At 35.5% G+C, this 14,829-nt stretch overlaps 1 protein-coding gene across 3 annotated transcripts in view; it reads right to left on the bottom strand.

The window, feature by feature from the left end:
• Window positions 1-14,829, bottom strand: part of VPS13A (vacuolar protein sorting 13 homolog A) — a 263,707-nt gene that overhangs the window by 27,888 nt on the left and 220,990 nt on the right. For all 3 annotated transcript variants that reach the window (XM_049897014.1, XM_049897015.1, XM_049897017.1), the window contains exons 60-68: window positions 12,003-12,116; window positions 10,819-10,964; window positions 9,597-9,678; window positions 8,609-8,722; window positions 7,442-7,517; window positions 7,194-7,357; window positions 6,826-6,871; window positions 6,590-6,713; window positions 146-260 (exon numbers count right to left, since the gene is read on the bottom strand). In XM_049897014.1, coding sequence (XP_049752971.1) covers window positions 146-260; window positions 6,590-6,713; window positions 6,826-6,871; window positions 7,194-7,357; window positions 7,442-7,517; window positions 8,609-8,722; window positions 9,597-9,678; window positions 10,819-10,964; window positions 12,003-12,116 — 981 coding nt within the window. The remainder of the gene's footprint in view (window positions 1-145; window positions 261-6,589; window positions 6,714-6,825; window positions 6,872-7,193; window positions 7,358-7,441; window positions 7,518-8,608; window positions 8,723-9,596; window positions 9,679-10,818; window positions 10,965-12,002; window positions 12,117-14,829) is intronic.

Here is a 14,829-nt window from a genome sequence, read left to right as displayed (position 1 = left end):
ATTATCTGAGTAAATATAAGAAACTTATAAATAGAATTAGGCAAATCAAATAAAATCTCAATCTATTATATATCTAAAGCACTATGCAACTACTTAAAAAAAAAATCTAACTTGATTAACCTTAATTTATAAGATCTTTCTTCACCTGTAACATCTGATTTCCAGTACCATCTCGCAACCTGTAAGGTCTGATGACTCCATCTTCATTAAAGAACCGAGGGGGTCGCAGACTCTCCACTTCATCGGAAGTCTCTGTAGCTCTAGAGGGGAAAAAAAAGAATAGTAATAACTTGATGATAAAATGATTAAAAACTCATAAATGCAGCATAAAAAGCAACTACTAAAAAGGATCTCCTTTTTGATAAAACGAGAATATTACAACACTTCTTTAGTTTTATTGAGGTAAAATACTTAGAACAAAACTCTTGCCATTTAAACTACTTCCACGTGTACAGTTCAGTGATGGTTATCACCGTGCTGTGCAGCCATCACCAAATTCTAAAATCACCAGTAACAGAAACTAAGTGCCTCCTAAACAGTAACTCCCCTTCTCCTACATCCCCACCCCTTCCACCAGCCCCTGGTAATCACTTAATAAACTTTGGTCCCCATGCATTTGACTACTCTAGATATTTCATATAAGTGGGATCATGCAATATTTGACCTTTTGTGTCTAACTCAGAATGTCTGCAAAGTTCATCCATGTCATAGCACGTTTCCATTGTATGGCTACACCATATTTTGTTCATGCATTCATCTGCCCATTAACAGATGAATGCATGAACAAAATATGGTATAGCCATACAATTGGTTGTTTCCACCTTTTTGATGTAATAAACACTGGTGTACAAGTATCTGCTTGCATCCCTGCTTTCAAGTCTTTTGGGTACGTATATACCTAGGAGTGGAATTGAAGAGTAATATCATAATTCCATGTTTAACTTTTTCAGGAAGCTTGAAACTGTTTTCCCACCATGTGCTCCCTTTTGCAATCACACCAGCAATACATGAGGGTTCCAATTTCTCCGCATCCTCATCAACATTTGTTGTTTTCTGTTTTCGTGATAACAGCCATTCTTCATGGGGGTGAAGAGGTATCTCATTGTGATTCTGATTTGCATTTCTCTAATGACTAATGAAACTAAGCACCTTTTTATGTGCTTACTGACCATTTGTATATCTTCTTCAGTGAAATGTCTATTCAAATCCTACGTCCATTTTTTGACTCGGTTGTTTGTCTTTTTATTGTAGGAGTTCTTTATACAGTCTGGATATTAAATCTTACCAGGTACATGGTCCCTCAAAAATTCTCCCAATCTGTAGACTGCATGTTCACTTTGTTGATAAATTCTTCTGATGCACAAAAGTTTTTAATTTTGATGAAGTCCAATATATACACATATTTTGTCTTTTGTTGCATATGCTTTTGGTATTGTATCTTAGAATACATTGGCAAAAAGTAGGTCCCAAAGCATTAACCTCATGTTTTGTTCTAGGTGTTTTATGGTTTTAGTTGATCCATTCTGAGTTAATTTTCACAGATGGTATGAAGTATGGATCCAACTTCATTCTTTTTGCATGTGGAAATCAAGTTCCAGAACTCTTTATTGAAGAGATTATTCTTAGGACTCTAGTTAAAGTCAATCCACCATAATGTATAGGCATATTTCTGGACTCTCAATTCTGTTCCATTAGTCTGTATGTCTGTCATTATACCAATACCAGGTTGTTTTGATTACTGTAGCTTTAGAGTATGTTTTTAAATCAGAAATTGTGAGTCCTCCTAGTTTGTTCTTTTCTAAGGCTGGTTTGGCTATTTGAAGCCCCTTGCAGTTCCATATAAATGTGAGGATTGGCTTTTCCATTTCTGCAAAGAAGCCTGTTGGAAATTTGATAGGGATCGTGTTGAATCTACAGATCACTTTCAGCACTACTGACTTCTGAACAATATAAAGTCTTTCAATCCATGAGCACAGAATGTTCCTCCATTTATTTAGGTCTTCTTTAATTTCTTTCATAGTTTTCAGTGTACAAGTCTTTAACCTCCCTGGTTAAATTTACTCCCAGGAATTTTATTCTTTTAGATGCTATTGTAAATGGAATTGTTTCCTTAATTTCATTTTCAGATAGCTTATTGCTCTTGTATAGAAAACCAAATGATTTTTGTGTGTTGGTCCTGTTTGTATCCTGCCACTCTGCTGATCCATCTATTCACACTCTGCTAACTTTCTCGTGTATTCTTTGGAGTTTTGTGTGTATACAGGACATGTTATCTGTGAAAAGGGATAGCTTTACTTCTTCCTTTCCAATTTGGGTCCCTTTTATTTCTTTTTCTTGCTTAATTGCTCTGGCTAGGTCATCCAATACAATATTGAATACCAGTGGTGAGAGCAAGCAGTCTTGTCTTACTTCCTAATCTTATGGAGAAAGCTCTCAGTCTTTCGTCACTGAGTGCGATGGCAGCTATGGATTTTTCAAAACATGCCCTTTATCATATCAAGGAATTTCTCTCCTATTCCTAGCTTGGTGAGTACTTTGACCATGAAAGGGTGCTGGATTCTGCAAAATACCTTCTCTGTGTTGACTGAGATGATCTTGTGTTTTTTTCGGTGTTCAATTAATGTGGTGTGTTGCATTGGTTGATTTTCCAATGATGCATTCCTGGGATAAATCCAACTTGATGTGGTGAATAATCTTTTAATATGCTATTGAATTCGCTTGCTAGTATCTTATTTAGGATTTTTACGTCTATATTCCTATGGGATATTAGTCTGTAGTTTTCTTTATTTGTGCTATCTTTATTCTACCTTGGTATCAGGGTAATGCTAGCCTCATATAATGAATTAGGAAGTGTTCCTGCCTCTTCTATTTTTTGGATGAATTTAAGAATGACTGGTGTCACTTCTTCTATAAATGTTTGGAAGAACTGTTTTATGACCTACCATATGGTCTACCTGGAGAATGACTCATCGCACTGGAGAAAACTGTATATTATTTTGTTTTTGGGTAGATGTTCTATATATGTCTGTTAGGTCTAGTTGGTTTACAGTGTTGCTCAAGTCCTCTAATTCCTTCCTAATCTTCTTTCCAGATGTTCTGTCCAATATTGAGAGTGATGTATTGAAGTCTTCAACTATTATTGTAGCACTATTACTCCCTTCAGTTCTGTCAGTTTTTGATTCATCTATTTCGGGGCTCTGATGTTCGATGTGTATATATTTATAATTGTGTATCTTTCTTGATGAATTGACCTTTTTATCATTACATAATGTTCTTCTTTTTCTCATAACAAACTGACTTAAAATCTATTTTGTCTGATATCAACACCAGCTTGCTTTTGGTTATTATTTGCATGGATTATTCTTCTCCATCCTTTCACTTTAGCCCACTTGTGTCTTTGAGCTAAGATGTGTCTCTTATAGACAGTATATGAATGGACCATGCTTTTTTATCCATCCTGCCACTCTCTGCCTTTTGCTTGGAGCCTTTGATCTACTTACATTTAAGGTAATCACCAATAAGAAAGAATTTCTGTTCATTTTGCTAATTGTTTTTTGGGCGTCTTATACTTTTTTCTCTCTCATTTTCTCCAATTTATCATTATTTGTGTTTAGTTGATTTTTTATATTGAACTCTTTTGATTTCCTCCTTCTTCACCTTTTGATTTCCTTTTCTACCCCGAGGTGCCTTGAAAGAAAGGCCTGGTGATCCACTTCTAAAAAATCAGCCACTGAAAACCCTACAGAGAACAGTTCTACTCTGACACACATGGGATCCCCATGAGTCATGGTCAACTTGATGGTCATTGGTTTGTCTTTTTTTTGATATATTTTGTAGATATTTTCTTTGCAGCTACCAAGATTACATTTAACATCTTAAATTTATAATAACCTACTTAAACTTGATACCAACTTAACTTCAGTAACATACAAAACCCAACTCCTGTATCACTCCTCCCCACCCTGTTGTTACCATCATTTACATCTTTATAGCTCATATCCCCAGTAACATAAATTTATACTTATTTCTTATCCATTTGCCCTTATAAAGCTACAGAAAGTAACAACTAGTTATTGACTGAAAATACCATAAAAAGGGCCCTGTTATTTGTCCATGATATTACCTTTACTGAAGATCTCTTTTTCCCCCCTATATACAGCTTCAAGTAGCTGTCTAGTGTCTTTTCCTTTCCATCTCAACAACTCCCTTTAGAACTTCTTACAAGGCAGGTCTGGTCATAATAATTCCCTCAGCTTTTGTTTATCTGGGAATGTCTTAATTTCACCCTCGTTTTCAAAGGACACTTGTCAGATAAAGAATTCTTGGTTAATATTTCTTTTTTTCTACACTGTATATACGTCATTTCAGGCCCCCGAAGTTCCTCAGGAGCAATCAGCATTTAACCTTATTGAGGATCCCTTATATGTGATACTCCAATTCTCTCTTGCTACTTTCAGGATTCTCACTTTATCTTCGGTTTTCAAGAATTTGATTAAAATGTGTCTTGGTATGGATCTCTTTGGGTTTATTCTACCTGGAGTTTTGTTAAGCCTCCTGGATTTGCAGTTTCAAGACATGGGTTCAGCTTTCGCTTAGATGCTCTGAGTGGTTTCCAGAGTTCTGAGTCTTTTAGTTCCACCACGTTATTATATTTTTTTCTTCTGTTTTTGTTGTGGGAGGATGGGAGCGTTCAACTGCTTACACAGCCATCTCGTCACCTCTCAGAACAATAAACCCAAAAAACCTGCTGCTGTCGAGTCCATTCCAACTCATAGAGACACTTTAGGACAGAATAGAACTGCCCCACAGAGCTTCCAAGGAGCGCATGGTGGATTAGAACTGCTAACGTTTTGGTTAGCAGCTACAGCACTTAACCACTACACCACCAGGGTTTCCCTCAGAACAATAGTACAGTATTAATGTAAATTTATGATTTCCATTATTTTACGCTGGTATGGTAAGAGAATACATTTGTTTTAAAGACATATACACTGAAATATTTAGGGGTGAAGGGATAAGATGTCTGCAACTTTCTCTCAAGCAGTTTGAAAATAATGATGATGATGTGTGCATATGTGCTTATGTGTGTACACACACACAGTCATGCACAAACGTGGTATATGTTAACATTTGGGAAATCTGGGGAAAGGATCTACGAGATTCTTTGTAATAGTCTTGTACCTTTTTTCTAAGTCTGAGATTAACTTGAAATTAAAAAAAGGAAAATGAAGCTATATACCATTTATAATAATGCACAGTTTTCCACAGAATGGCTGTACCATAAATTAACTGGCCATCTTTTAATAAAAATGGGTACTTTTAGCTGTTAATAACTTCACTGTAATTTTGTTGTGTACTTGTCTAATTACTGCCTTAAGATAAACATCTAGAAGTAGAATCACAGCATCAAAACACACATAACATTGTTTTTCTAGTTAGTGGCTTTAAGTATAAATAACAAAACTGGTCAACCGCCAGATAATGTTAGAAAAGGTGAAGTCTAAATTTTGTAGCTCTTTTTTTTTCTCTCCACATAGAATTTAGATTCTTAAAAAAATTTTTAGATATACAGTCTAATTATTTTACCTTTAATAAAATTTTACTATAAATCTTTCCGTGTCTTTATTATACGTTCAAAATCTAATTAACTACATTTTATATAAATGGAAGGTAATTTTAGCAGCTCTAAGCTGAAGTTTGCTCAGATGTCCTTCTGTTCTGAATTCCATGTTTCAATGACTTTTGAGCTTCTCTGATGATTACGACTGATGACTACGACTCGGGATATATTTATGAGACTAAAGGCACAGATAGAGAAGGAAGATCACTTTCCCTCCATCTTAACTTAAATAATAAAATTGGAATCACCCAATTACAGTAAGCAGTATCAAGCACCGTCTTAGGAGGAGCAGTGCATACGGTGACAATACTTATCCTGTCAGAGCAGAAAACAAGAGAAAATACAGAAGGAACACATAAAGGAGCCATCTGCACCCCCAGCTCTCTAAGTTACTTCTCATTAACATGAATTTAATCATTTATCACGTGCTGCAAATATCTAAGGCAGAGACAACAATTTCAGTTTTAAAGTAAATTTAACCTGGAGGAAGAAAACATGTTATAGAATTACCTACACAAAAATTAAAAATAATTGGAATGGATATAAAAGTTTTATAACAAAGAAAGTTAATAAAAAGGAAGGTTAAGACAATCTGAGTTTTAACTGAGGAATATAAAATGCCATTACTTCTTTAAAAAAAAAAGGAGAGAATATTAAAGGCACTAATTTCATAACTGACATATAATATTACATTAAGTAATTATTTTGATCAAAATAACAAAAGCTTGACTAACTTACCAAACATTTCCTGCCAAGCTGCTGGGAATGGATGATGATTAAAAGAAGAGGCTATAAAGTTGAAATCATATAACAGCAGCAAATTAAAAAAATCAAAACGAATTAGGAAGGTCATGTGCAACCCGTCATATTATCGTGGTCCTAACAAAGTGCTCTAAGCAAAATGGCAGATTTATTTCATTTCTTGTAGCTCAAGCATTTTACTCATATCTTACATCAAATAGAATATACCTTTTTATTCCCTGAAATGTACTGCTAGCCATGTCTATGATGCCTCCAGTTGGCCTTGCCACCGCTCCAACTAAACCTTTCCCAACACCTTTAAAGAAACCAGCTGCTCCTTCTTTTTGAGCTCCTAGAAAGAAAAAAAGAAAAAAAGTTTTAAACAAATGAAACAAGAATGAAAAGAAAAACAACCTGTGAAGGAAGTGGTAATATATATCGCCCAAAAGAACTACTATACTTGCCTTTGATTGGCTTTGTCACAATTCCTGTTATGCCACTTACAAAACCCTAGAGGGAAAGCACAAGCACAACTGAAAATTTGTAATGCTCTCACATGACCCCCCGAACCAAGTCTAGCTTACGCACACACAAAAACAGAGTTTCACTTTCTAGAGTCACCATAGGAATCAAAGTATTTCCTCAGCATTTTATTTAAACAGAACGCTTTTAGAGGCTACTGATATATTTTATAAATGTCACCACCAACTGCTCCTCTAACGTCCAAAGAATACTTTAAGGAGTGGCAGTTACATGTCTGCTTTCTTTATGTGCAGAATGAGGGATTAAAAGATATCATATAAAATGTTCACAGTCCTGTAAAACTTCTTACAGAAACCAAGCCTTTTCCTCCACGAGTGATGCCTTCTCTAAGACCAGCTGGTTGCTTATTCATGGCTTCTCTCCTCTTCTGCTGGTAGTCTTCATCCATAGTCATAGCTGCTACTCCTTTAGCCATGGCACTGGTGATTCTGGAGGCAGCACCAGCTAACCCACCTAGCAGAAATTACAGTATCTGTAGTAACAGTGTATAGTCACTTTCGGACACAGTTAATACTTGGTCGTCATTCTGTTTCTTACCAACAGCTCCACCAACTAGTGCCTTAAGTCCTAGTGCCATTCCCTCCACAAACTCTTCAGGGCCCTGGATGGCTCCCTGAAGGGTCAGAAAAGAACATAAGGTTATATTTACTTTTAAAGGTGAACTTATCAGCATAAATGAGGAAAGTGGTCGTGATGAAAAGGGTGAAGAGGGGAAGTGATGCTGGCAAAAAACTTCCATTAAAGGAATTCTCGGAGATATTTCATGAAATTGAAAGTACACAGAATAAAATGCTGGAAGCTGGTCCAAACATAGAAAGGAGTATGACAATTCACCAACATGCAGAAAAGATGCTTGCTCCGTACGGTAAGTCATATGATACGAAGGCAAGCATAGTTCAAACTACTCTTGAAAAGTTTTAAAAAGAAATAAAACTCTAATTCTCAACGTCTCCGAAGTTTTAAATAACAGTATAATAAATACTGGAGCCCTGGTGGTACAGTAGTTAAGAGCTTGGCTGCTAACCAAAAAGTTGGCAGCTCGAATCCACCAATTGCTCCTTGGAATTCTCACAGGGCAGTTCTACTCTGTCCTACAGGGTTGCTATGAGTCAGAATCAACTCAACAGCAATGGGTTTTTCCGGAATTTTTATATTAGTTTTACTATATTTTTATTATCGTATTATACTAATAATTATATTAGTATACTAAAATAAATTTTATATTAGTTTTACTATATTTTTATTACCCTTTACATTTATAACTGACAGTCAGAGAGTTTTTAATGTTTTGGCAGAAATTTTTAAGGGTCACAAAATAATCATAATTTTACTAATATTATATCAGTTACTAAGATTGCTTCGCACCATTTCAACTTGCACAATTATTTTTATGGTTCCACACTACTGTGCAAAGCAAGGCTGCCTGTAGATAGTGATCTTCCTTCTATGATCTGAAGGTATCTTTTACAGTCCAACACAACACTTACACTTCTGTACATCTTAGCAAAATCTTATGTTTAAATTTTGAGGGAAAAGGTATAAATTAAAAAAAAAAAAATCCAAAACCTCTTACCTTTGCTGCAAAATAATCATCTTTTTTGCATTTCTCTAAATCTATTTACACTCAAGTTAATAATAGGAATGCATCATCAATTCAAAAGTATTAGTGTAATATATCACACAACATAAGGATAACTGTTTTACCTGATAAGGTTCATAAAAAAATGCTTCTACACCTTCGGAAAATTCTCTAATTAAGCCAAAGGGATTTCCCAAAACTTCAAGTCCAAGAATGAGTACATACATTTGCTTAATGGCCTAAAAAAATAAAACACGAACATTAATGAATTCAGAAAATCAGATCTAATGTTTTTTCTTATCCCGAAGGTCTTGCCACAGACATGTCCAGTTTTTTCAGGCTAACACCTTATCATCAATTTAACACCTAAATCTTTCCCCCTTATTCTTGAAGATTCTGAATTAAAAAAAACAGCTATTTGGTGTTATACAGTATTTATTAGAGATAAAATGACATGGTACTTAAATAATTTTAGACTATTTAAAATGCTTTCACGTTTACAATTAGGTGTGACTGCTATTGTTACCGCCATTTTATAGACTAGAGAAATACATATATCAAATGACACCCAGGGTTACAGAGTGAGTAAATGGCAAAACTGGGATCCAAACCCAGATCTCTTGAGTTATGCTCAAGGATCTGTCCAGTATACCACAGCTGCCTCAGATGCTCCATAAGCTATATCATAAAATACAGGAGACTTTCTAGAAGTGGAAATAAAATCCACTAAAATAATACAGCTAGCTGGCTGGCTCAATTACATTAAAAATACCTTGTGTGCATCAGTTATCAATGAATAGTTTCCACTGAACCCATTTTTAAAACTTTAAGTGTGGTCAATTACTCAGTTAATATTTTATTTAAAGATATATATTTATGTCTAGCACACTGATCAATACAAGATTTCTGGAAATTGCTAAAATATGTAAGGCCCAAAAATTGAAATACTGATTAGGCTCAATTTCTTTCTACAATTCTGAGGAAAAAATATGTTTTAAAATTTTGAAAATACATATTTATTTCCTTGCCAAATCTATAATATACACGTACAAACACATAAGGTTTCACTAGTCTATAATACTCGGTCCTTTTGTAAGACAAACTCAGACAAACCTGTTTTGAATAATGTCTTACTACTTCAGACTGTAGTTCAGGTGTTGTATGGAACTGATAGTTGAGTTCAAAAAATGCAAGCCTGAAAAAATATAAGATGTATGAATATAAAAACATATAAATGGGGGGGGAGGAGCAAAGAGAATACGCTAATGGTTTTATTTTCTTTAGAATTTTTTTCTCAAAATCTTTTTCTTCTAATACATTTTCCTATGTCAATAAGAAAATCTACTCTTTTACATATATCTCCAAATGTTTTAGTCAAAAAAACCTCTTGAGAATCTGATAGAAGTTTCAGATCTTCTACTCAGAAAAACCACAGACACATACAAATTTGCACATAACTGATTCTCATTCATGGATCATTAGAACAGCAGTTGCCAACTTCGTCCTATCGTAGTCCATACAGAAAATACTTTACACACTGAGCTAAATGGAAGAGGGTATTCAACATCGACCATTGTGTAAATACTCCAGGTCCTGCCTGATTGCCTTGGCTACTGAGGAATAAAGACTGGTGTACTTATAACCCATTCATTGCATATACCTGATCCACTAATTGGACAAGTCTCTGCCACGGAGTACAAGGACTACAAAATTAAAGAAATCTTATCCTATTCTCGGTGCCTTCAAACTTAATTTGACTGTTAACTAACTTTATCTGCATTTAGTGTTATCTCATGATTCATTCTTACTACTGTTCTTAACAGTTCTAGATACTACCTGAAAAGGTTACTCTCTTCATAAATTTCCACTTAGACACTGAGTCTTTTTGGTCAGACACTCTAACAGCTTCCTTTATGACCCACATTAAAATACAAATTTTTGACTGTAACATTAAACAGATCCCTCCACTTCCCTTGTTATTGTATTCATTCTGTTCTTCTAGTTACACATGCTTGAACAGTCTCCATCCTATTGGCTCCTAAGCCACATGTTTCAGGCATTACATCTTTGGGTGTCACAGACATTTTCTTTAAAATCCTTCCCTACGCCCTTATTTATGCACAAACTGCTGGTCCATGTGCTTCTTCTTTAAGAAAATTAACAAGTATTCTATTATCTAGTAGTTAAGGATTAACAGAAAATATGCTCAGTGTTATTTAGATTGTATTCCACTTAAGGGCAACAATGCAGTTTACACATATTTTCAATTACAAAATTTTTAGGTAAACATCAAGTATGCTTTTCATCAATATATAGATTTGAGTATAGAACATACTTAAAAACTACGTCCTGGATATCTGTAAGAGTGGCACCAATACTCTTCAGCAAAAGATTTAAAGAATGAACTGGAATCAGTCCTCCGTCTTGTTTTGAATCTTTAGCTTCTTCTCTACCGGAACTCAGAGAAACACTTAAATGTAACTACAGAGATAAAGAGACAAATACTTAAAAGCATTGTCCTCATACTTTAATATTTCAAAATCAACTTCATTTTAAATTCACTAAACCACAAGTAAGATTTCAAATTTATCTGGATTATGCAAAAAATGGTAAGTGGAAAGTTAAAGGAATTTAAAATCCCATATAGCTTATTGAAATTACGAAATTCAACAACCTAAGATTACATATTTGGTTCAATACCACTTTTTTTGGTAAGCTTAGAAGAGTATAAATTTTTATAAGCTTTTTAATAACATTAATAACCTAGAAGTTGAAGTTGTTGAAAATAACTCAAATACCTAAAAAATTTTATGTTTCAACTACTGAAATTAAGTTAATATAGTGAAGTTAGATAAAAAACATTTTTTGTATTTCGGTAAAAATACACTTACAGTAACAACAATAAACACCATACAAATAATTTTGAAAACTGTCACCAAACAGCTAAAAAGAAAACTAAGGTAAAATACTATTAGGTCAAAATATAAATATATAAACACATATTGTATGTGGCTCCATTATTATTTTCACATGGTGAACATTTATTATAAAGAAAAAAAATGAAAGAACCGTTCATTTGTTATTTATCAGTGTTTGTAATGGTAACGTTATAGAAAGAAATTACTTCCTTTATTTTTGTAAATATATATATACCACCATTTGCCAATTCAACATTTTTTCAGGTATACAGTTTAATGATATCAATTAAAGAACATATTTAAATGTTCAGGGATCAGTCCCTGGAGAAAGACAGCATGTTTGGTAGAGGGTCAGCGAAAAGAGGAGGATCCCTAACAAGGTGGACTGACACAGTGACTGCAACAATGGGCTCAAATGTAGCAATGACTGTGAGGATGGCACAGGACTGGGCAGTGTTTCATTCTGTTGTACACAGGGTCGCTATGAGTAGGAATTGACTCGATGGCATGTAACAACAACAACATCCCTCCAAACAGAATGAATCAATTTGCTATTACGTAGACTAGGAATGACAATAAAAATGACTTATTTTTACCTTACCTTGATGGGAGATATATGAAAGTATTCATAGAGACTGACTTGTGATGTGTCTACTAATGAAGTTGTTTTATATTCTTCTTGGAAAGCTTCTATATCTTTATGAAAAAGTCCAACCTGTAAGAGAACATAAAATATTAAGACCTGAAGGGACCTAGCTACATGAGACATTTAAACCAATGTCCCATACATTGCAGAAAACTCCTTATAATATTCACAATTAAGATTTCTCATGATAGGAAAGTTACTGTCTCACAAGGGAGGGACACTAACAACACTAGCCAACTCATAGTGACCCTATAGGACAGAGCAGAACTGCCCCATAGAATTTCCGAGGAGCGCCTGGCGGATTTGAACTGCTGACCCTCTGGTTAGCAGCCGTAGCACTTAACCACTACACCACCAGCGTTTCCATCTTCATGTCACTACAGATGTTATTTCAAATGACCTCTGATCCATCCCATTAACACTCTCGGGGGGATATTTGTTTCTTTAAATATAATGATTTAGTCCACTTCCAACTATTTGGTAAATGCCTTACTGAAACCTATATAGCCAGTAATATAACCGAAAAAGAGGAAGGCACTGAAGATAATTTTGTGTAAATTGATTAGGGCATCTGTTCTTTATATCATTAATGCTTCTCTTTCAAACATTCACAGATCTAAGTTACTTCTATGTGTTATGTAATGGCCCAAAATTCGTATCTTGTTAACCTCATCACAAAGACATCAAAACAAAAGCCTGATTAAGAGTATATTTGGTAACTGGCTTCTGGCATGCCAGTGTGAGGAGGTTAGAGGACCTGCTCCCCAGTGAAACTACTAAGATTTATCTAAAAACCAACCATGTAGCTTCTGGAAATGGTCCTAAGGGCATACAGCAAATGAACATACAGCAAATGAGGAAACATGTATTCAAGAAAATGAGAACCAAAAAAAAAGGACAAAAATCTATAAAAATTCAATAAGAAAGCAAAAGTCTGTGGTATCTAAACAAAGACTGCTTACTCCCTTCTACTCTCAGCCATGCAAGGCAGAAACAACTCCAGACCAGTACAGCCAAGAACACAGGGCTCCCTGTCCATCCAGCTCCCAGACGAAGGTCTTCCTTCCTGGAAGGGGCAGGATGTCAGTGTTTCTATTCCTTCCCCAAACTACCTGTTATTGAGGCTAAGTTCCAGGTGAGTATTGGTGTGAAGCAGGGGCTCCCTTCTTACGTCCAGCCCCCCCGCCAGTGGAACAGACGCTCTATCTTGGATGCAGTGCAGCAGAGAACAATACTGGGGCCCTACGTGGCCTTGCACCAGCTACCGTAAAGTGGTAGTTCCACATCAAGAGAGGTAAACAAAGACCTCAGGGTACTGCCTCCTCCCCCTGCGCAAGTGAGGGATCAGCTCCTAAAGCAGGGATGTTATTCATCAGCCATTTTCCAATCCCCAGCTCCAGAGCCCTGGCTCAGAGATTTTGCCTATAGAGAAAGTAGGCCTTAAAACAAATAGCTCCAAATCTCTTCCCAAAGGAACTAACTTCATTTGTGACAGAGTGTGGAGAAGTTCAAGACTAAGCCTGCTCTCAAAAAACGGTGGAGATGGTAAGACGCAACTGGGAGCAGACTCGTAGATTAACAAAGATAGAGGCTAAGCTGTAAACTGGAGGGTATGCAGGAGATAACTGGGGAAAGAGACAACTGGGATGAGGTCTCCTGGGGTTAGACAGGTATCAAACACTTGACCTCTGGAAGCATTCCTTCAAAGAAGCTCAAATTTGATTGGATTAATCTGTAAAGCAATTTATGCTCCAGGGCATTGTTGAAAACAATTGAGCAGTCAGCCTGCAATTAGTGGAGTATAACAGCTGCAAGTGGTCAGGGAAAGCGATAGAGAGTCCTGCTGAAACCACCATCATCCCAGGGTGATTGTGGGCATATTCAAAGCCACAGCTCTGTGAAGAGCAACATCAGAGGCTTAATACTAAGACAAAGGGGAAGACTTCACTAAAATAATCCAGTCTGTCACTAAACAAATAAACGAGCAAATAACAATAACAAGCACCAGAAGTGGTAGACCAGAATCCAGAGTAGGTACAACATATTATCTAAAATGTCCAGTTTCCAACCAAAAGTTATGAGACATGTAAGTAAAGAGGAAGTATGATGGATATATTGGCAATGGGTACAATGCCAACAGAAATTGCCTGTCAGAGAAACCTGATATTAGATTTAATGGGAAAAGAATACAAAGTAGTAATTTTAAATATGTTCAAATAACCGGAAAAAATAATGATTAAAGAAGGAAGGTATGATGATACTATCACAACAAATAGAGAAGATCAATACAGAAATAAAGATTATTTAAAAAAAAAAGGCAAATCGAAATTCCGGTACTGAAAATTACAATAACTGAGTGAAAAATTCATTAAAGGGTTCAAAAGTAGATGTGAACTGGCAGAAGAAAAAAATGAGCACGATAAATCAACAGATTATATAATCTGGACAACAGAGAAGAAAAAAAGGAATGAAGGAAAATGAACGGCGCCTCAGAGAAATGTGGGACTCCATTAAGTACACTAATGTTTGCATAATGGGAATACCAGAAAGAGAGGGGGGAGAGAGAAGAGGAAAAAAATATACATATGTATATACATGTGTATATATACATATATATGTATATATATCTCAAGTAAATTTTGACTTATAGAGACCACATGTGACAAAGTAGAACCACCTCACATGATTTTCTAGGCTGTGATCTTTATGGAAACAGACCACCAGGTCTTCCTCCTGTGGAGCTGCTGGGTGGGGTTGGAATCACCAACATTTTGGTTTGCAG

The sequence above is a fragment of the Elephas maximus genome, chromosome 9 (genome assembly GCF_024166365.1).
Source record: "Elephas maximus indicus isolate mEleMax1 chromosome 9, mEleMax1 primary haplotype, whole genome shotgun sequence".
In the NCBI taxonomy this organism is placed as follows: Eukaryota; Metazoa; Chordata; class Mammalia; order Proboscidea; family Elephantidae; genus Elephas; species Elephas maximus.
This window is presented reverse-complemented; position numbering and strand designations above follow the sequence as displayed.